The sequence below is a fragment of the Hypomesus transpacificus genome, chromosome 9 (assembly GCF_021917145.1).
Source record: "Hypomesus transpacificus isolate Combined female chromosome 9, fHypTra1, whole genome shotgun sequence".
In the NCBI taxonomy this organism is placed as follows: Eukaryota; Metazoa; Chordata; class Actinopteri; order Osmeriformes; family Osmeridae; genus Hypomesus; species Hypomesus transpacificus.
The window spans coordinates 3,377,668-3,398,068 of record NC_061068.1 but is presented as its reverse complement, the minus strand read 5'-3'; the positions used below and the strand labels follow the sequence as shown (position 1 = coordinate 3,398,068).

The 20,401-nt window shown below is 42.7% G+C and overlaps 1 protein-coding gene and 1 long non-coding RNA gene across 2 annotated transcripts; both read right to left on the bottom strand.

The window, feature by feature from the left end:
- Nucleotides 1-749: 749 nt before the first annotated feature.
- Nucleotides 750-15,062, bottom strand: LOC124471893 (immunoglobulin-like and fibronectin type III domain-containing protein 1). The gene is made up of 21 exons (XM_047026555.1): nucleotides 15,050-15,062; nucleotides 14,651-14,773; nucleotides 14,244-14,383; nucleotides 13,022-13,121; nucleotides 12,811-12,883; nucleotides 12,534-12,726; nucleotides 12,079-12,192; nucleotides 11,763-11,925; nucleotides 11,407-11,679; nucleotides 10,635-10,877; nucleotides 5,888-6,003; nucleotides 5,556-5,697; nucleotides 5,060-5,353; nucleotides 3,776-4,075; nucleotides 3,491-3,667; nucleotides 3,136-3,264; nucleotides 2,942-3,021; nucleotides 2,572-2,764; nucleotides 1,918-2,214; nucleotides 1,444-1,764; nucleotides 750-1,341 (listed from the first exon to the last, which is right to left on the bottom strand). Exons 1-21 carry the CDS (start codon nucleotides 15,060-15,062, stop codon nucleotides 1,337-1,339), a joined length of 3,489 nt encoding a protein of 1,162 aa, XP_046882511.1. The 3' UTR covers nucleotides 750-1,336.
- LOC124471917 lies at nucleotides 8,231-10,622 on the bottom strand. Its single transcript, XR_006956571.1, has 3 exons — nucleotides 10,041-10,622; nucleotides 9,162-9,209; nucleotides 8,231-8,740 (listed from the first exon to the last, which is right to left on the bottom strand). It is a non-coding gene; the product is annotated as an uncharacterized LOC124471917 (long non-coding RNA).
- Nucleotides 15,063-20,401: the final 5,339 nt, after the last annotated feature.

The window sequence follows — 20,401 nt, the reverse complement described above, 5'->3', positions numbered from 1 at the left end:
GTAGAAATTATTAAACAATATAGAACAGTAATAAACTGCAATTTAATTCATTTTGACGGTAGACCGTGCTCTGTATTTTTACAGCTTATTACAAGTAATTTTGTGGTACGGTTATTTACTGTAATTTTACAGAATAGGTCTGGAAACTTTGCTGCTTTCTCCGTTTTTTTACCAGATTTGTTTTACAGTGTAGAAAATGGATTAAATCATAAAGGTTGAAAATGAGGAGTTACACCAAAATCCCAGTTAGATTTGAAGGTTTTATTGCAGTTCTGAATACAATACATACTTACTGAAAGAAACAGACATGCATGGAACACTGATTCAAGATGAATAACCCAGTGTTTCCCACAGATTAGAGAGCAATTTGTGGTGGTGGGGGGGGTTCGTTACAAAGAACGTTACACATAACATTTTTTTATATTAAATATATATGTATTATGTTGTATGATATCGTCCTCTCCTACTCTTTCTTCAGTGCCTAACAAATCTATCTCTTTCTCTCCCTGACCCTGTCTTTCTGCTTGAGCAGCACTGGTTGAAGCCTGAAAATATTGTAAACAATTTTTGCATATAACGCTAGTGCTAAATAACTAGGTGGTTGGCTCCATGACCCCGGGTAAATAGGGCTTGTGAGACAGCTCACCAAAAGAACAATAGGGAACCCACTTGTCTAGCAGATTAAGACATGTTCGTAAGTACCTAGCGAAAAGTAACCTCGACTTTCCAAGACTTTTAGCTACGGTACTGAAGGTGCTGAAGGCTCGCTGATATCGCATAGTGTCGTTGCTAACGTGTGCTGACGTTGTGACTGTATGTGAGAGACGCGTGAGTGACAGAGAGACGGAGGGAGAGCATGGAAAGGAAATGCTGCTGAACGAATATCGTTAACGTATATCGTTAAAAAAGTAATAACGAAATGCAATATGTGGCGGCCGGTGTTGATTCTGTGGCGCACCGGCACAAATTAGTCAATGTGTGGGAAACACTGTAACCAAATGCGAAAACAAAACCAATGCAGTGTAAAAGCAGAGAATGTGTCTCCTACACTGAACAGCACATTGGACTAAAAACAGTCAACTCTTAATTCATTTCAAACCAAGGAGATCTATCCCTTAAATACATCTAAAGAAAGTTTGTGCACGAAACAAACCTTCAAGCTGCTTCAGGAGGTTTACTATATTTTTGCTTATCATAGATATAATCTATGTTCTGTGTAATTATATGTTATGTTATGCCAGGTTGCTTTGCGTGGTCTTGTCCTAAGAATTTCAGTGCCCAGTCTGACCCTGTGTTGTTCTGTGCATCTGACAAGAAAAAAACTTGAACTTGAACTTCAGTCTGTAAGAAAAAAAAGAGAGTATTTCAGTGTCACCGCCAGTAGCGTGAAAAACAACAGTCGGCATCGATCCAACGCGTTGTGTTGGATCTGCAGAGCCTCACCTTTAACCAGGAGTTTGGACGAGCACTCGGCCCGGCCGAAGGAGTTGACTGCCACCACCCTGTACTCGCCGCTGTCCTTGGTCCGGACGCGGAGGATGGACATGGAGCACACGCCGTAGGAGTTGGTGATGTAGTAGTTGTTGTCGTGGTTGATGCAGATGTCGTTGAGGTACCAGGTGACGCTGGGGGTGGGGCAGCCCCGGATGGCACAGGTCATGTAGAGCTGGTAGCCCTTCGGAGGGGTGTGGACCTTCAGGGGCACCAGGATGGATGGAGGCCTCTCAAAGCTGATCTCCGTAGGCATGCTGGTCGTCACAGCAACTAGGTTGACACAAATGGAAAAAAGGTTGAAAGGTGTATATGTGTATATATATGCAATCATAATTTTTTTTTTTTTTTACAATCAGACAATTGGGGGGAGGGGGGGGGGCAAACCCCCTTGTGGCTACACCCCTGGTAGCCATGGTTTCTCACTTCTGTTGCTGTTGATGCCCCAGGTGGGCGACTGGGAGGGCTCTGAGGGGCCCATGTCGTTCTTGGCAAACACGCGGAAGTGGTACTCTCGCCCGGGCTGGATGTTGTTGGCCGTGTACGTGTTACAGAACAGCCGGTCGACCACCGTGTGCCACATCCGGGTGTTGGAGTCGTGCTCCGCCACCATGTAGTGCAGGCGGTCATCCACTTCCTGGTCCGGGGATGGGGCCCAGGTCACCAACAACCTGCCGTGGACGGTCTGCTCCAGAGCCACCGGCCCCGGACACTTCGGTTCATCTGGAAGCACAGTAGGGGGTAGTACAGGGCCGTACAACTGAAAGGCTCTACTGATAGATTGGATTTGAGTTGGGACACTGAGGCAGACGTACTGTACTCTGCAAAAGTCTCGGGCACAAATGTTTTTTTTAAGTAAAGTTTAAACACTTTTAAGTCATAATGATGAGAAGAGATAAGACTAAACAAGAATTTTCTCAACATTGTAGTAAAAATACATGTATTTAAACGATGCTCATGTTTAGCCTTTGATAGACTATGTTATGGTTGATGGAGTCCTAATTTTACCTGTAAAAAATAAATACAAAATGGCCACAACTAGAGTGCAGACAATAGCTGGAAATCAAAACGTTTCCTCACCTGTGACTCTGACCTCGATGTCAAACGAAGCCTCGCCACTCGAGTTCTTGGCCTTGATGGTGAAGATCCCTGAGTCGGAGCGCTTGGAAGAGGGTATGACCAGCTGGGACATCCCGTCTGTGTTGATGACGTTGATCCAGGGAGAGATCGGCTCGTCGTCCTTCAGCCAGGAGATGCTCGGTGGGGGCTCGGCCTGAAGATACACCCACAGAGATGGTCAACGACGACCCCAAATTATCCCCTTTACACATACAAAAGAGCTGGTCTCATTCTGCTTTTTCTGGTACGACCGCTCTGACAAAACACAAACTGGTTAAATCATTGAGCACAAATCCTGAACTGTACTGTATGCCATCACATGTTATCATACCTCATACAGGATTTTGATCCTCACTGAATTTCCTGCCCTGATCACAATGAAGTCCTCCGGGTCTTTGAAATGTGGCCGCACTAAACACCAGAACACAGAACAGTCACGGTGAGGCTGGGGCTGAATGATCACTTCTACTGAGTCTACACGGTATGTTCTGACGGATGTGAAGGTGGATCGTTCTGAAGACTTACTGTTGGGATTCTTTGCACACACCATGGCAGAGGGAGGACTAGGCTCTCCTGCTCCAGACTCATTAATGGCCGACACCCTGAATTCATACTCACACCCTTCCGTCACATCTTTCACTGCATACTTATCTCCTGAAGGCAGAGCAGAGGACAGCTAACAGCCAGAGCAGGTTAACAGTAGGAGACCCCTTTCGTTATTAAAGGCTGAGCCTGCAGTCAAATGGAGTCAGCCCAAAACCACAAAATAATATAGATATTTTCACATTGAATTGTATTTTTAATACGAGGATGTTCCACTACGCTACACTGTGTCTTTATTCTAAAAGCATCATGTCCATTTATATTATCAGGAGCAAACCTTCGATGGGCTCGCTGACAGGGTTCAAGGCGATCCACTGAACTGTGTCTTTCTTCCTCTTCTCCAGCTGGTAGCCGACCATCGTCCCAAACGTCTCCACCGGAGGGGTCCACGTCAGGTGGATGCAAGTCTTGGATGCACTCACCACCTTGGGCGCACCAGGCGGACCAGGGAACACTGAGGGACAGAAGGCACTATAAACACGAGGTCATGGATTATTATTTAGTGTAGTATAAAGTGTCCTAAAGGCTGGATTTCCCCCGCAGGAGAGGGGAAGCAGCTTACCCAAAGTGCCCGCCATGATGTCTTCTGTCTGGAGAGGGTCACTGAGGCCCTCAGAGTTCTCGGCGTATATCCGGTAGATGTACTTCTTGCCCAGGACCACGTTCCGGTCCCGGTAGACCGTCTTGTCGGCGGTGACGTCGCCCAGCTTCTTCCAGAGGTTCTGGCCCAGCTGCTGGCGCTCCAGGATGTAGTGTGTGACGGGGGAGCCTCCATCGTCCTGAGGAGGGTTCCACTTCAGCTCTACCACCGAGGCACTGCTGTCCAGGACCTCCACTGGGCCCTCCGGGGGGCCGGACTTGTCTACAGCACAGGAGAGTTAAGATATACATTATATAATGCTATATGTTTTATATTCTTTTTTAATTATAAAAATACATTTGAAATGATTATATATTTGTTATATATATATTAGTGCTGTCAAACGATTAAAATATTTAATCGCGATTAATCGCATTAATGTCATAGTTAACTCGCGATTAATCACAATTAATCGCACATTTCTATTTCTATCTATTCTAAATGTCCCTTGATTTCTTTTTGTCCCATTCTTTTTTCAAATTTTAATGCTCTTATCAACATGGAAAAGTGGTTCGGATTGCTTCGTGCAAATATTTTTTGTTATTGAAAACAACATTGCAATCGCCTGGCTTTGACGAGGGGGCGGAGAATTTGCATCATCTGTGTGCTTGGCCATCAAGTGGTATTTCAGACTGGACGTGCTGCAATGATAGCTCATTTTACAAAGACAAAACACACAGATCACTTTGGTCTTGTCAATGGAACCATTTGGCAACTTTTTAAAAGTAAACTTTCCATTCAGAATCTTATTGGCATCCATTTCGGCGTCTCGCGCTCGCCATCCACTCAAAACGTAAAGTTAACCTACCACCAGAGAATGTCTCATATCCGTAAACGGGCTCTGCTACTACGCTTTAGCCGGATCGCAAGCCAAACAAGTGTGTGGCGTGCCTGTTGTTTTGTGTCCGGTCTAGCTAGATCCGGTGTGGTGTTGTAGTTTTTCTAACTTCGGTAGTTGTTGCAACAGCATGTGAAAAAAAACTACAAAGTTTGCTAGGCCAAAAAGAGCGTTAATCGCGCGATAAAAAAATTGACGCCGTTAATTTGGGTTTGCGTTAACGCCGTTAATAACGCGTTAAACTGACAGCACTAATATATATATATATTTTTTTAACATAAATCAAGTTTTTTGGGAGGTGGGGGAATGGAATAACACATATTTAATAATGGAATAGGATGCCTACAGCTTTCGCGTGGTCGTCTTACCAAGGACGATGAGCCGAGATTTGGCCTCCACAGAGCCGTACGGACTCTTCAGCTGGATGGTGATGTCTCCAGTGTCAGAGCGCAGGCAGTCCCTGAACATCAACCGGCTGTGGTTCGCCTCCTTAACCATCTTCACGCCCCCACCGTCCTTCAGCTCCACGCCGTCCTTGAACCAGCGCACCTCCAGGGACTCCTGTGGAGTGAATGGCATCTTGAAGCTGCCGTTCTGACCCACCTTTACGATCACCGGCTTGGAGAACTTGTGGAGGTCGTCGGGGTCAAACTCGGGTACGTCTGAGAGGCAGAGGAGCAGATAGTTTACAGGGATACTCTGTTGGTCGTTCCCAGATGGGTTTTATGAACTATTATTTTAATGCTAAAAGTTCATTAACTAAACATACCTGATGCCCACCTCATCGTAAAGTGTTACCCAAAAGGATGAATCTGTCCATGCAAATAATCCATTCATGGTTATTTAGGTTGAGTTTTACTGTACCTCCAACACAGAGATTTGCCTCAGTTTTGCAATCGTCTGCTTCAAAGCGATACAGTCCAACATCTTCCTCCTTGCTGGTCTTAATGGTCAGTTTGTGGCTGTTTCCATCCTTGGTTAAAGCTAAACCAGCTTTGGAGGACAGCTAAAAATAATAATATATGATATCATATTATAAAGACATAATGTGAGATCCATTTCTATGAAAAAGTTGTCATAGTCCCATCAATTCAGAATGTAACCATATCAATTAATATAGTTAGTGATTAGAGGATTTCCATAACAAATCCATACCTTCATATATAAGTAGTAATAACAGTATTTCACATGCGTACCTTCTCTCCAGCTTTCAGCCAGGCTCCATCACAGTCGCTGCTCATCTTCACCACCAGTTCGGCAGGTTTACCACGAACAGCATACACGTCAGATAATCCACTCACGATGTGCAGAGCTGCCCACCACAACAACCACAATTACCTTCTGATTACACAGCTGCCACAGACGCACATACAACTGGGGTAACGTTAGGTTGTTTTAGATGTTAGACATGGGCTCTGTCACAGGACGGCATGCATGCTGCATGTGCGTGGCCACATGGATGCTTTCATGATGAACTGCAGGACAGGAAACCCCAAACTGATCTGTCATGCCTTAGACAACAGAATGTTACACTGAGATTAATTTTACCTGAAGAGAACCATTTTGGGATATTGTCTAAAGTCAAAATTGCTTGAAGGTACACTATCACACTGTAAATATCAAATATTTACAATAGTTGTTGTCAGTGCATGTTTCAAATCTTCTCTGAGGCCAGTGTGATCTGGATCTGAGGTGTTCTATGATGATTCTAGCAGCAAACAAGCACACTGAATGACACGCACATAAAATGCAATGAACTAGAGAGGTGTGCTCGCTTGGGTCGGTTGCAGGTGGGTCGTCTCCTTAAGTTTTTCCCATCTAGTGATATTTTCAAGCATTTAGCCTACTCAAGAACCCCCTTTGAAACAAGCAAACCCCCTTTGAAACAAGCTACTGTAACAACGTTGTCGCCGGCAGTATTTTAGATGGAATCGCGATTTAAACAGTACCGTCTGCTAACTGAAAATATGCCCCCAAAAACTAGGGGGAAATGGCTAATTCAAATGAAGTTTGCTACGAGCAAGCTAGCTGCTGTTGCTAGCCAAACGTCACTGAGGGGATTGTTTGAAAGAGCCAGAAATGAGAATGTTTCTTTTGACATAAAGTTTAGGCTGTGGCATTGAAGACAGCGACTCAGCACACAAGCTTGAGTTGAAATACATTATTTAATGTGACATTACTTACTGTACATGCAAGTCTTGATTTGCTTAAATGTACATGTGCTGCTAGTACACCACGGCACGATACTCGCTGTGCAACAGCACATTAATCCATGCGTCGTTGTTAACGTGTGCTGACGTGGTGACGTAGCTAGCACTGAGTACCCTTTGTTGATTAAAGGCACTTTTTGCCACAAAAACGTTGTAACCTCCTAAAACGTGCAACGGAACGTAAATAAAAATACAAGCAACGCAATTGAGACCAAGACAAACATTTTGTCACAGGCGTTGTCTATGTAGTACGAATATTGACTGATCCTTAGGGGGCGAAAATAAACAATAATAATAATATATGTGAGAGAACAATGGTTTTGCTCGCCGAAGGCGTGAGCACACCCAATTACCCAAATGAATGTATGCTGTTTTATTCTCATTAGCTTCCACTTACTGGTTATGGACATAACACAAGTTTTGTTATAAGAGATTGATATGATTTAATAAGGTTTTATAAGAATTTCTTAGAAACCATTAAACAAATCTTGTCTTGCAGTGGGCAATTAACTTATTGGATAGATCATAAATGAGTAAAATCTCAGAAACACTTAGTAATATTACTGCACTCATTTGATGATCAGAGATGGCTAAAGTACACTTTTTCACTCAAGTTAAAGTAAAGAGGTGTGGGCTCTGACATATACTTAAGTAAAAAGTTGCCATTGTTGAACTTTTTGTTGAATGGATTTTTTCAACCCTTCAACTTTGTATAAAAAAAAAAACTTTCAACCTGCCAAAAAAACAGGCAAAATATTATTTTTTTGACTTTTGTTTACGTTTTTGTTGAAATAATTTTTTCAACCTGCCAAAAAATAAGTTTGCGATTTTTCCCCCCACAGGCGCAGTGACAATAAATAATATTGATCATGCCACTAAAAACAGTAACAAGTAACAAGCCTGGCTTGAAAACACAATTCAAAAAACACAATCAAGTAGAAATGTACAGATATATTGTGTAAACATTTTAAGGAGTGAAAGTAAAAAGTAAAGTAAAGGAATGATACCAGAAAAATATACTTAAGTATAGTTGATGTACTGTTGATACTTAAAATAACGTCTTACCAGCATCTGCAGTCTGAGGAGTGGTTCCTGTTCCATCACTGTTAGACTGGACTGACGGCCACATGAACAGTGCACAGGATTGTCAAAACCTTATTTGTTAATGTTACGAATGTATTGATCTATGCAAACATAATTCTTAGGTATATTTATTAGTTAAATAAATTAATTTAATATATTCACTAGTTATGAACATATTATGTATACATTAAGTTAATATTATAACTAATACAACTTTTAACAAAAGCTGTTAATTGTTCGAAAAGTTGATTAGAGGAAGAAAATACGTCTGGATTTGTCATTGGCAGTGTTACAAACATAATGTATGTAAGTATAGTTACTTGAAATGAATGTTTAGTCACAGATATATGAATTGTTATGATGCACACAAAACTATTAAACATATTCAGTATTATTTTATTGATTTTGGTGACCTAAAGGTCATTGGTGATGCTATGACAAACATGTACAGCTAAATCATGATAAAATAACGCACCACACAGTAGTATAAGAATTATGCAAATGTGACTGTTCATGTTTTACGGCACAGTGATAATGCACATATTCAGTTTTTTTCTCGCAAGAGATTGATACGTTTTAATAAGATTTAATGGAAAACATCACACAAGTCCTTGCAGTGTGCCGTGTTACTTTTAGACACATTCAAGATGAGTTTAAGAAAGTCTAGTAGTTTAACTGCAGTCGTTTGATGCTGCAGATCTGTCTTACCAGCGTCTTCAGCTTGGGGGATGCCTGCTCCATCGTTTACACCCTGTCCTGGGACCCACCACATAACACTCACTACTCACTCTTTCACCAATACACTGACTTTATTGACTTAAGTGAATTAAGGATTATTTGATCAATATTCAAATAACACACTGCAGTCATGACACTGTGTTTTACTAGTCAAATTTACGTCTTGTTAGACTTTTATTGTAGATGCAGCAAATTAATAAGATAAAACCACTCCACTATACAAATAATTTCCTGAACTAAATGTATTGATGCAGGGATGTTTAGCTGCACTAAAGTTATAGGGTTAGATGCAGACAAAGTAAGAAATCTCCTTTATTCTGGTGACACAGCTTTACCGTATTGTATGTCACACTTGGTGAACAAATAGATACCGAAACAAATAATTAAAATGTTGTCTTAGTACTGTTATTGAGGAAGCAGTACTTTGTCTTTCTCTTACCACTTCCTGAATCCCCAGTGTTCAATCCTGCTCCTTCATTAGCTCCTCCTTAATTAATCACAATTAATTAATTACTTTTCTGAATAACAAGTCTGGCGTCCCTGCTATTACTAGAAAGTCTTGATGATTATATAAGATTCCTCACTGGTGCTTGTCACCATCAAAGACAGATATCTTCTACATGACTTGAAACCGTATTTTAATGAGAAGTATTTTTGCTTCCTGCAATGGCTTACAGATGCTGGCATCTTATTTCACAGTCCCTTCACGTGTGCTCGGGGTATTGCTTTTTAAGCAGACTGAAGCTAGAAGTTAGAATACGACATTCTACATCCTAAATCCCTAACACCCAAAATGTTAGTTTGGTACTGTACATGTAATGGGATTAAATCATTATTAAATAAACATGATTATTATAACACGAGAAGCAGGAAGCACAAGACACATTGACGTGTTATGTAAGTATACTGTATGCTGCTGTTGGGAGTTCCTGACCCAGCCAGCCCCTGGCCATGCTGAGGAGACGGCTAACATCACAGAAGACTGGAGAGAGCTGATAAGCCGGCAACACAAAACGTTAGCGCAAAAGAAAAAAACACGAGACAAGCAATCACACTGAAGGAATCACACTATAATGTATAGTGTAAATAAAGAGACAGCTCTCAACGGACATCAACAAAAGTAGTTCAGTAGATGATCATTCATTATAACGTTATATAACGTTATAACGTCTAGCCTATCAACCACGGTTAACTTCTCAGTGGAGAGAAAAGTATTATAGATAAACACACAGACCGTCAAAGCCATTGTTTTTCAAATGGCTTCCGTATTCAACATGGCGTCCATGCATAGGTAAACACACCCCTTGTTGTCTCTTACCAACAACATTATTCTCCATGGCAACAGCCTGGGTCTGTGGACCTATACTCACTGCTGCTGCTTCCTGATCTGACCGTCCTATCGATCATCACAACCAATCAGTGACTGCCACTTAAACTATGGACAGTAACAGGATCATTTCATACCAAATATAATATGTGGTAGTATAGATATGTTTACAATAATAAAAAAAAAGATTGGTAAAACTAAATGTGAAAGACAATAACCGTATAATACTGTTCATGGACTGTATTACACACATCCAGTGGTGAAAGAAAAGATCGAGGACATTTGCATCCCAATAAATGTTTAACCGGCAGAAGTTAACCCTAGTTTGAAAATTTAAAATATTAACATGAAACGGGATAATCACAAGCTACATGAAAGGTAGGTTGATTATTAAAACATCAGTAACGTCCATTCACCCAGAGTGGAATGACTTTCTAAACACATCAGTTCAGTAGTCAATCTCTCCAGAGTGGAATGACAACCACTGTATCAAAACATCAGTAAGTAAAATACATACATTTACACGTTGTTTACATACGTTGTAAACATGCCGGTTGTGTGTGCCGGTCAGGGCCCTTGTTCTACCTGGTTTGGTGGGAGGACCCTCGGCAGGTTTGACCTCCTGGCTGGGAGGTGTGGTGGTGGGCCCTGCCTCAGGCGCCGCAGCCATCTCAGCCTTGGCTGTCTTCACCTGCTCCAGACGCTCCTCACGATCCTTCACAAGCTTCTGCTGCTGCTCCTGGGCGATCTTCTCCAGGTCCAGCCCCGCCCCTCCAGCCCTGGTTGTCTTCCTGGCTGCCTTCTTCCCTCCTTGGCTGCTCTTGTCGGCTGGACGGAGAGAAGGTGTGTTCAGAGAGGCTTGAGCATGAGGCCTGGGGCCTGATTGTGACGACTGAGGGGTTTAGGTCTGTTTAGGTGCAGTTCCATGGATGTATGTGAAGCTCTCTGTGACACTGCTTGTAAAAAGGGCTGTACGAATACATTTGTTTTTATTTTAATGTGGTGACTCTAACACAGTAGTTTCAGACAGGAGAAGCTACGTAAGCCATTATGAAAGATTAGCTTGTTTAGGAAGGTTGATCCTGGGTAATTGTTTGTGAATGTGTTATTTACAAAAACAAATTGTGACAATTTAATGCTTTGAGTAATTAATCGTGTAGACATCAGCCCTATGTGACCATGCTCAGACCCATTTCTGGAGCTCCCCTCTCTATGATGCTTTTAAAGGTTTTGCTTTCAACCTGAACATTTGGACCCAAACACAATTTATCATCTGCAGCCTTGAAGCCATCTCTCCCTCTATTCATAAAAATCTGACCTTCCCGTCTTTTTGATCGAAGAGATTTCAACAACTCACGCTCAACAACAAGCCAGGCGTTGCAGGACTTGATCCCTGCGATGGCAGCGTAGATGCCCTTGTCCACCACCATGCAGTCCTTGACCACCAGCCGGTGGATGAGCTTGTCCTCTGAGGCTTCAATGTCGTACTTGTCGCCCTGCTCCAGGGGCAGGTTCTTTCCCACCCACATGATCTTGGAGAATGGGTTGGACAGCACGCACTCGAACACAGCGTCTTCTCTCTCCGTCGCCTTCACTTCCTGGATCTTGACGAGGAAGTCGATTACGGGAACTGCGAAAAAATGATGTGAGGAAGGAAAATAAGGGCGGAACATGTTGTATTAATGTTGTACTATAATGATGTTGTATGCTTACTTTTGAAGTCAGTGGAAAACATGTTGACACCCTCCACATCCAGCTGATACAAGCCAGCATCGTCAGGAAGCAGATCCTTAATGCTGAAGACGTATTTTCTCCCAATTTGTTTGAGGCTGTGTTTGTCTCCCAGCTCCTTGGTGTAAGGAACCATCTCTCCATCCTGAGAGGAAATATGCAAAAACTCCTCACCTTGAGGGAATCACTGTGCTGATTGTCAAGAGAAATTAAACTCCAGCGTTATTAGTGTCGTCATGCATTTTACAGTGGCAAATTGTACAATGACTTTCCTGAAACACTGGGCATTCAATCTAACCTTGTAGATGAAGATCCTACTGCTAGGGTCGATCATATCCATGTCGATCTCAAAGGACGCAGAGCAATCAGGGTTCACTTCGATTGGCTTCAGATTTGAGATGCTTTTGATGAACTGGATGAAAGTAAAATTGAGTTTGTGTGAAATGGAGTTGACAGTGAGAGGAACATTTGTTAAGAATGTGAATTAAAGTCTGTAAAGGAAACCTTAAGATATTAACAGCCGTAATTTATTTCCATTGATAATTTTTTTGTAGATAACAGCTCAGTAGTGAAGTATAGATCCCGAGAGGTCCCCTCAGTATCGTAGTCAATATTGGTTTGATGCGGCCAGATTCATAATGGAATTTTCAGTTGTCTTACTACAAATGGAAATTCTGATGTCTTCAGATTTGTTTATGAATCACACCTTAGAACACTGTTTCACACCGTCTTGCGATGTGTTTGTGGACAAACCTGGGCCTGTTCCTCCTCTCTCTCCTTCTTCATCTCATTCAGTTTTTTCAGCATCCAACGGAAGTCTGTAATTCCAAACTCAGTACAGATGCGCTCGTAGTCTTTCTTATCAGCGCTCAACAACAGCTCCCAGAACTTTGGGTCTACCTCTCCATCTTTCCTTTCAGTTTGCTCAGATTTGGGACGGATTTTACTGGAACGGACAAAGAACAATTCAGCATTCTCTAAACACAAAAAACACAGTTCCACAATTTTTTTGTTGTTGTTGTCAATATACCTCTTTCTCTTCAATACAGTCTTAAAATCTCCTACTTCATTTGCCGCTGGTTTGGGGTCCTTTTTAAATCCAACTGAAAAATGAGAAGAGGTAGAAAAAGACCAGTGAGAAAAAAATCTTCCTATAGGGTCGTTCAACAAACAAATATTCCGTTGCCTAGTAGCAGATAAATAAAAACTAATCTTGATTACCACCAGAACCACCACCTCACCTTGAATGACATTCAGGACCACAGTGACTACGGCTTTCCCATATTCATTTGTGGCAAAGCATTTGTAAGTGTCAGCCTGGTCAGGTTTGACATTGGCCATCTGGTAATGAAACAGCATGTTGGTTACTGGTTTACAGGGCATGCAGATGAAAATGTGCCGGTCTGGATAAATCTGACACATTTATATGAGGGACCTGAGTGCTCATGGCACATGTATTTTACATGAATTTCTTCCTTAACCCTTGTAATATCTTCAGGGTCATTGTGAACCTCCCCACACGTGTTGTGACAACTTTACCTCATACATAAATAAAGAGAAGCATTTTCTTTTAACTCATACCCCCCACAGTGCGAAGGTTAAAGGAAAATGCTTTTTATTTGTTTTTGTATAAGGCAAAGTTTTCACAGCACAACAATGGGTCATTGTGACCCGAAGGCAGCACAAGGGTTCAAGTAAAATAAACATAAAACAAGAACAGTTTCAGCAGGAATATTACATGTTTAATAACATGCTTTGCAAAAAGGGTTTGAATGTAGAAAGGTACAGTGCCTGTCAAAAGTTTGGAAACACCTAGGGCCCTATCTTGCACCCAGCACAATTGACTTTGTCAACGACGCAAGTATAATTCCTAGTTTGCACTCAACGCAAAGTGGACTTTTCCCTCCACAGACGCACGTCGGTAAATTAGGGAATGACTTTGAGCGGGCAATTTAGTGCACTGAGAAAACTGCTCTGCCTTTCCCACTCAACATTATTTCTCTATCTGTTACGGCCCTAACTTGAAAGTCGGTCTCCTCGGCTGTGAACCGCTCCTGGCGTGCGCCTGGCAAATCCGCCGTTATAATAGCAATCCGCCATGGAACAAGCGCTGCTCTTAAAGGGAATGTCAGATGAGGCTCTGATTGGTTTATTGCACGTTATGCCCAAACCACACCCATTAGTAATGTAGCTACTTCGGACCAACCCATTTTAAATTTGCGCCAGGTGCAAAGTCATTTATCCCGCCGGCAAAATGGCAACTGCGCCGGAGCTCCGCCCACAAAGTTACTTGCGCTTTGCGTTTTGATACTTGCGTTTCAGATAGTTAAAATAGGGCCCCTAACCTTTTATCATTGTTGCATACTGCAACATACAGTCATCGTTTTAAGTCGGAACACGCAAATTGTATACAGTTAATAATCGTAACAAGGGAAAAAAAAGGGGGGGAGTGTCATGACTTGCCTCGAAGATGTGCTCGTTAGCAACTGGGTCATACTTGGTTTGGTATCTGGACGTGTCAGACACGTCTCCGTTATTCCTGGCCCAGGTGACGGTGGGCTGCGGTTCTCCAATAACGATGGCCTTGAAGAACGCAAACTTCCCTGCGGGGTCAGAGGGTCAGTGTTGAGGGTCAAAATGATTCTAAAATCATGCTTTGGGCACTTGAGTGGACTGGGACATCTTGGAGGTCACCAGCAGATACGAGAACATACTGCTAGCAGGTTGTGTTTGTGTGTGTGTGTGTGTTTGCATGTGTGGTACAGTGTGCAAATGATTATCATTAAGTCATGAACTATCATGCACAACACTTATTCATTGATGACAGCTACTTCAGTGTGTGAGTAGTGATGAGTTCCGTAGTTGCTCACCCTCCTGGATGGTGAGAGCGATGGGCTTGCGGGTGAAGTCAGGGTGGCTCTTCCCTTCTGGGATCTCCTCCACAAACTGGGTGATCATCACCCCGGGGACTTTAGACTTCTTCTTTATTCCCACTGGTGACAGTGGATCAGACAATGTTAAGGTAGCTTGTAGGGAATTCATAGAGCAGCAACCATTATAATCTTGATCAGTCTTTAATAACCTGGTATGTGGTTGTAATATTGTATGAGAATAGATGTTTATAAACCAGACCCAGCATGCCAAACACAATATATTCATTCTAATATATAGTATTAGAATGTTTCATGTTATTAATGCATTGTCCTTATAAAACCTTATACTTTTTCACATTCTTAACTTTCATCCTAACAGGCATTAGAAGTCTGCACCTCGTGCATCCATGCCCTGAACTTTTCGCAGCCAGAACTGTGTGAACAGATATGTTGCAAGACATATCCTCGCACATGAAAATGTACGTTGCTGTATCGATCAAGACCCAGTTATCAATATCAGTCCTTCATGCCTCAGAAGCGGGGTGAGACGTGAAGACAAGGAGGTGAATCACGTGTAACGGTTCCTCCAGCCTACCTTCAGCACTATCCAACCTTCCAGCATCAGGACCTGCTCATGGACAGTTTCAAGGGAACATTCAGACACATATAGCAGACATGGGCGGGAGTGGGGGGGAAGCTTGTGGAGCGAAAGGAGTGGGTGGGGATCATTGTTAGGATGAAACAGGAAGTAACTAACGTAAACACACATGGTGAACGTGAGGTAGGAACCGAAGCCGTAGAAACAAGCAGGAGCTAGATCCCCAAAGGAAATCTTGGCGATACTAAACAAACTGAAGAGAGATGTCGTGACTAGCTCTGAGGTGGAGATGATGTGGTGTCTGGTGCTGTCGCTGCACCTGCACAATGATGTAGCTCTCTCCTGAAGTGTGTGACCCAGTTATGTTCAGTACTGTTTATGCTGATGTAGCAAGGAAGCCCGGCCAATTGTGGATCCTTAATGCGTGGTTCTGTTCTTTATTCCACAACTGACACATCATATCTGCCCGTAAACAGATTATTTTGTTTGGGATTAATTGTAATTCTACCATGAGACTGTTTTACTGTTCTATAGGACCTCACACTGTGAGCCCTCTGCTGTTAACACGTGTACCTAGTGAAATTGCAGACACACATGATAGAATACTTGGCTGACTGATTTGGACAAGCTCATTTGCATAAAGCCCATTTTTGTCCCCTGCTGTACAGACGGATGAACATGAAGGTGTGACGCTCTCACCTTGCCCAGCTGCCGTCTGATCCCCCACTTTAGATTTTTTCCACATTTTGGCAGTTTTGGTTTCTGGATGAGCACTGTTTCTGGAGCTGTAACCAATAAAAGAATCACACAGATTGGTGTTTATTTAGAGGGTTGACGTACCAAGAAATTGAACAGCACACCATCATCACACATCACAATGCCTGAATGTTCTGCCAAGCGAATCTATAATCCAGTATAAACCCTGCCAGCCTCTACCAGAACCCTGCTGAGATCTGACGTTGATTAATGCTCAAATCTTACTTTTTGGAATACGTGTAGGAATACGTGTATGTTGCGTCCTGTCTTTGACTGGAATTTAGCTGGAGGTTTTGTGTGTGGTGAGGACATGAAACAGGATCGTTTCAAACGGCATGTCATCCTGCAGCCATGAATCATCGCTGTTTGCTGTTCATCTTCTGGTGTTTTAACGGTTGAATTTCCACGGTGGAGAAAACCTGTCAACTGTCGCAGAACTGAACCTTGTGTTGTGCTTCAACAACTAGAGGAAGACGCAGCATCAGATGGACTCATTAAGACCATCGGTTTGGCACCCTGCATAAATTTCTTTCTATCACAGTTTTTATGGATACATTTAAAGAGAAAATGTTAATGGAGGTTAACACGTTTCCAGCCCTAAACTGGAAACGTGTTCCAGTTTAGGGCTGCGTGTTTAAAATAAAGTTGATTCCCTTTGGGAAAAATGTGCTCAAACTGTTGAGAAACATTTAAACACATTATGTAAGTTACACACCAAGTTGCAATACACACTGCACAGCAGATGTCACTAATAGCACACTCCCAAATGGTTTTCTAACTTGAGACTAAAGACTTCACTAAAATAAATGCTGTACAGAGGATATGTGAAGACATCAGCATCATCATACTCCTAGAGGCCTACATGAGATAAAGTAAACAGCTGGAAGCCCACTGTGTGTTATTGACTAAAGGAATATATTAAAATGTTATAATAAGTCTTCTGAAAACAGTCTGACTACAGCCAGAATGTGGCGGTGCGTGTGAGACAGTGAAGGACTGTGGCGTGAAAGCGACAACACGTCAACATTTGGCCCCTCAGTTTAGAACCAGCTGGCTTTCTGTGTGAAAACTTATCTTACGGTCCTCGACTCAGAAAAGCTTTGCACGAGCCGTGCGTCTTTTGGCTGCAACATCTGATTGCGAGCAGTACGTCTGGGCTGGGAATGTGATGTTGACACGGTTTGAGTTGTGTCCGATACTTGTTGAGGTCGCCACTAAATCTTGGGTTTGAATAGATGGAAGCGCTTAAGAGTGACTGGGGCAGGGCCTTCTTGTTGAGGATTAAAAGGAAAGGATTGACAGCCAGAGACATTCTCTGTGTTCAAACGTTAAATAATCGGACATGACTTGAAAGCCCACCAGTGCACCAGCTGTTTACCAAGGTTGTTGGCCCGCATTGGTGCATTTGATTTGATTCATAAAATTACCTGGTTCTGTCAGTAGCCTACGGTTAAGAAAGATTTGGGCAATTGAAATCATTTTCAATTGTGAAAGCTGTCGTTTTATATTCATTTAAATTCAATGATTATCTACTACTTTGATTGTAGATCATCAAGATAAAAAATCCACATTCATATTGTAGTAAATCCTTTCTGAGGAAGAAAGCCTAACCCTTGTGTTAGCTGTACCAGAACTGTTAACATATTTGGAAATGACCGGGGAGGGATGTCTGCCATGTTAAATAAAGATATATAAAGATTTTGATTTAATTACCCTTGCATCTCACGGAATCCAACACCACTCCTTATACATGTATGACATTCTAGGGTTCCCTATCAGGGCCAGTGGAACAGGAGAACACAGTGTCGTCATGCAATAGGTCACATGGTAGCCTACATAAAAGTGATCATCCAATCACAAATGGTCATGATATGCAAGTAAATCACTGCAAGGATGACGGGCAAGCCTCACCGCAGGGAGACCAAAATAGCCACCTCGTCCAATTTCAATAAAATAAATTATAAATACAAATTCGAGGCAACTTCATTCCGATATTAGATAGGGTTTGGAAATGAGAAAGAATGAAATGTGAATTTAACTTTGAATGGTGTGTTTGTTAATTGCAAATCAACTTTTCGTCGCTGTCCCACCATTGAAATGCGTTCTACAAGTTATAAACGGATTCAAGTTAACTGAATACGTCTCCCATTCCAAGGCTATAACTGTCAAACTAAGGGACTTTGAGTTGGCCTACAGTTCTACGTTAAGGCCGCATCGCATGAATGAAGTGTTAATCTGTTAACTGTTAAAGCACGGCATTGTGCAAGCCTTGTTAATATGAGGTTTGATTTCCCAAATGTCTTTCTGTCCCAGCCACTCTTGGCTCAGATGAAGCTGAAGATGATCACAAGCCACTTGGCTCCTGACAGGACACTTAGTAAAGTGCTCCCGAGCCCAGCAAGGGGTCGAGTTTTATGACACCATGTGGTTTCGCACCACACGCTAGCGTCAAAGCAACCCCCCTGCCCACGTGACCCAGGATGCAGAAGTGAGAACCTGGTTCGCTCACCGCTGGGTGACCCAGCCATCATTAAGAGGCTATCAAATGCACTGTGTATGCCCTGGGAAGGGTTTAAAAAGCCCTTGAAGACACAATGACGACAAGAGTCTTAAATTAAACTCTGTGTGTAAGAGTCAGAGCCCCTGTCATGAAACTGAGAGCCCAGAATCCCACAATACATCAATTAAATCTGAAATTATTTCAGTTTTGTGAGATACTAGTTTGTGACTGACTAGCATTAAACTGTAGAATTGTGTTATTAGTCCTGGTTAAGATTTCCCAGAACTAGAATATCCTCATGCTGTAGAGGAACAGAATACATTATACGTAGTTGTACACGTCCCTTACAAGGATACACAAGACACTTCTTTCTGGTATAATGTGGCTTTTGATCTTCTGGTGACACATTGCACATGATATCACACTGCCGTTTAACTACTGCACATCTAACTACCTACTGCTACTCCTGCTGTACCTAACGATACAGGTCTTTTATGACTCTAATCCTAGAGCCACAGCCCAGGCGGCTGTTGTGAAACAAAGACCCATATCTGACACCTCAGACAAAGCCTGGGGTTGTCAGGGATGGAAACTGGACTTACCTCAGGAGCAATCGTCTCTGTCTGCTGCCGCTGCTGCTGACTCTAATACTGGACTGCCTCTCCTCAGGTCTGCTGCTGCTGGCTCTAATACTGGACTGCCTCTCCTCAGGTCTGCCTGCTAATAAATCCCTCTAGGAATGGCAGAGATACTACGACAAGCTCCCTGGTTCAGGCTGCCTGTAGGGAGAGAGGATTGCTTATTAGTTTTTGGCTTAACAGGCAACTCGGGAAGGGGGGGGGGGGGGGGGCATGGTGTGTTGGTTCGGCCGTTGACCTGAGGAGGAATTCATAACTTTTCAGAGGGGATGATCTCAGCCAGGGGCAACAGCAGGATGGCAGAGAAGCACTTCATGCGATCGAGTGGCGTTTCCTATCTACAGCCGTGTGCTGTGTGAGTCTCCATGGTTGTTAAATCTGTCTGGGAACCTATATCTGAACAGGTCAGCCTACCTGAGACAAGGAATCACTTGTAAGACACAGACTGTACAAGACGCAAGAAGAGCTAAAAGGTGATTCACATAAACATCTAACCGCATTTTACTCAAAGTACACATATTCCGTTGAAATACACGTACTCTCACACAGTCACACACACACCGACAGACAAAATGCATTCAGAGACAGTAGAAGACAGACAGAAAAGAAATACCTTGTAAACGTGATTTACTGTTCAGTACCAAGCAGTCTCCCCAGCCAAAGCCCTGGTCTGCTCCTCACCCAGTAATCCTGAACAAAACCAGACCTTCCAAGAGGACGTTCCACGACAGTGGAGAGTGTCTCGCACCATCTGCAGCTGCGAGGTGTGTGTCGACAGGTGCCAGAGAGGTTAGCGCTGTAAAACTCAAGGTTGCACGGCAATTTAACTACCACATTGCTTTGAATTGTGTTATTTATCACCACATCACACCGCTTAAGCTATGCTCTTAATTGTCTCCCAGTGAACAGTATGTGATAAGAGGCCGCAAATGAAGGAAATGTGATGTCAGTTCATATGATAGTTGTAGTGTTTCAAAACAAGACACAGGCAGGGCATCTGTATCGACACGCTGAAACAAACGATAGCTCTCCTAAGGAGTGCTGTGAGGCTGAAACCTAGATGGTCATTTGATCACAGAGTAGTGCACCTGGTTCTTCTCATGTATTTTCTTGTCCGAAGGTCCTATAGCCTCTCCAAGGATCAAATAAAAAGGTTTGATAAGCTTGAAGGTAAGCCGTATTATGCAGGTGCAGTGTTGTACAGTTTATGAGATGACAAGAAAGCAAGAGGCGAGGAAACGTGTTGAACTGGAACA

What these genes read in the sequence shown, in the direction of transcription:
- LOC124471893 (XM_047026555.1), bottom strand. An exon ending in GTAGGATCTTCATCTACAAG is followed by an intron (nt 11,926 to 12,078) that starts GTTAGATTGAAT and finishes ATTTCCTCTCAG; the next exon opens with GATGGAGAGATGGTTCCTTA. An exon ending in GGCAAATCTCTGTGTTGGAG is followed by an intron (nt 5,354 to 5,555) that starts GTACAGTAAAAC and finishes TCTGCCTCTCAG; the next exon opens with ACGTACCCGAGTTTGACCCC.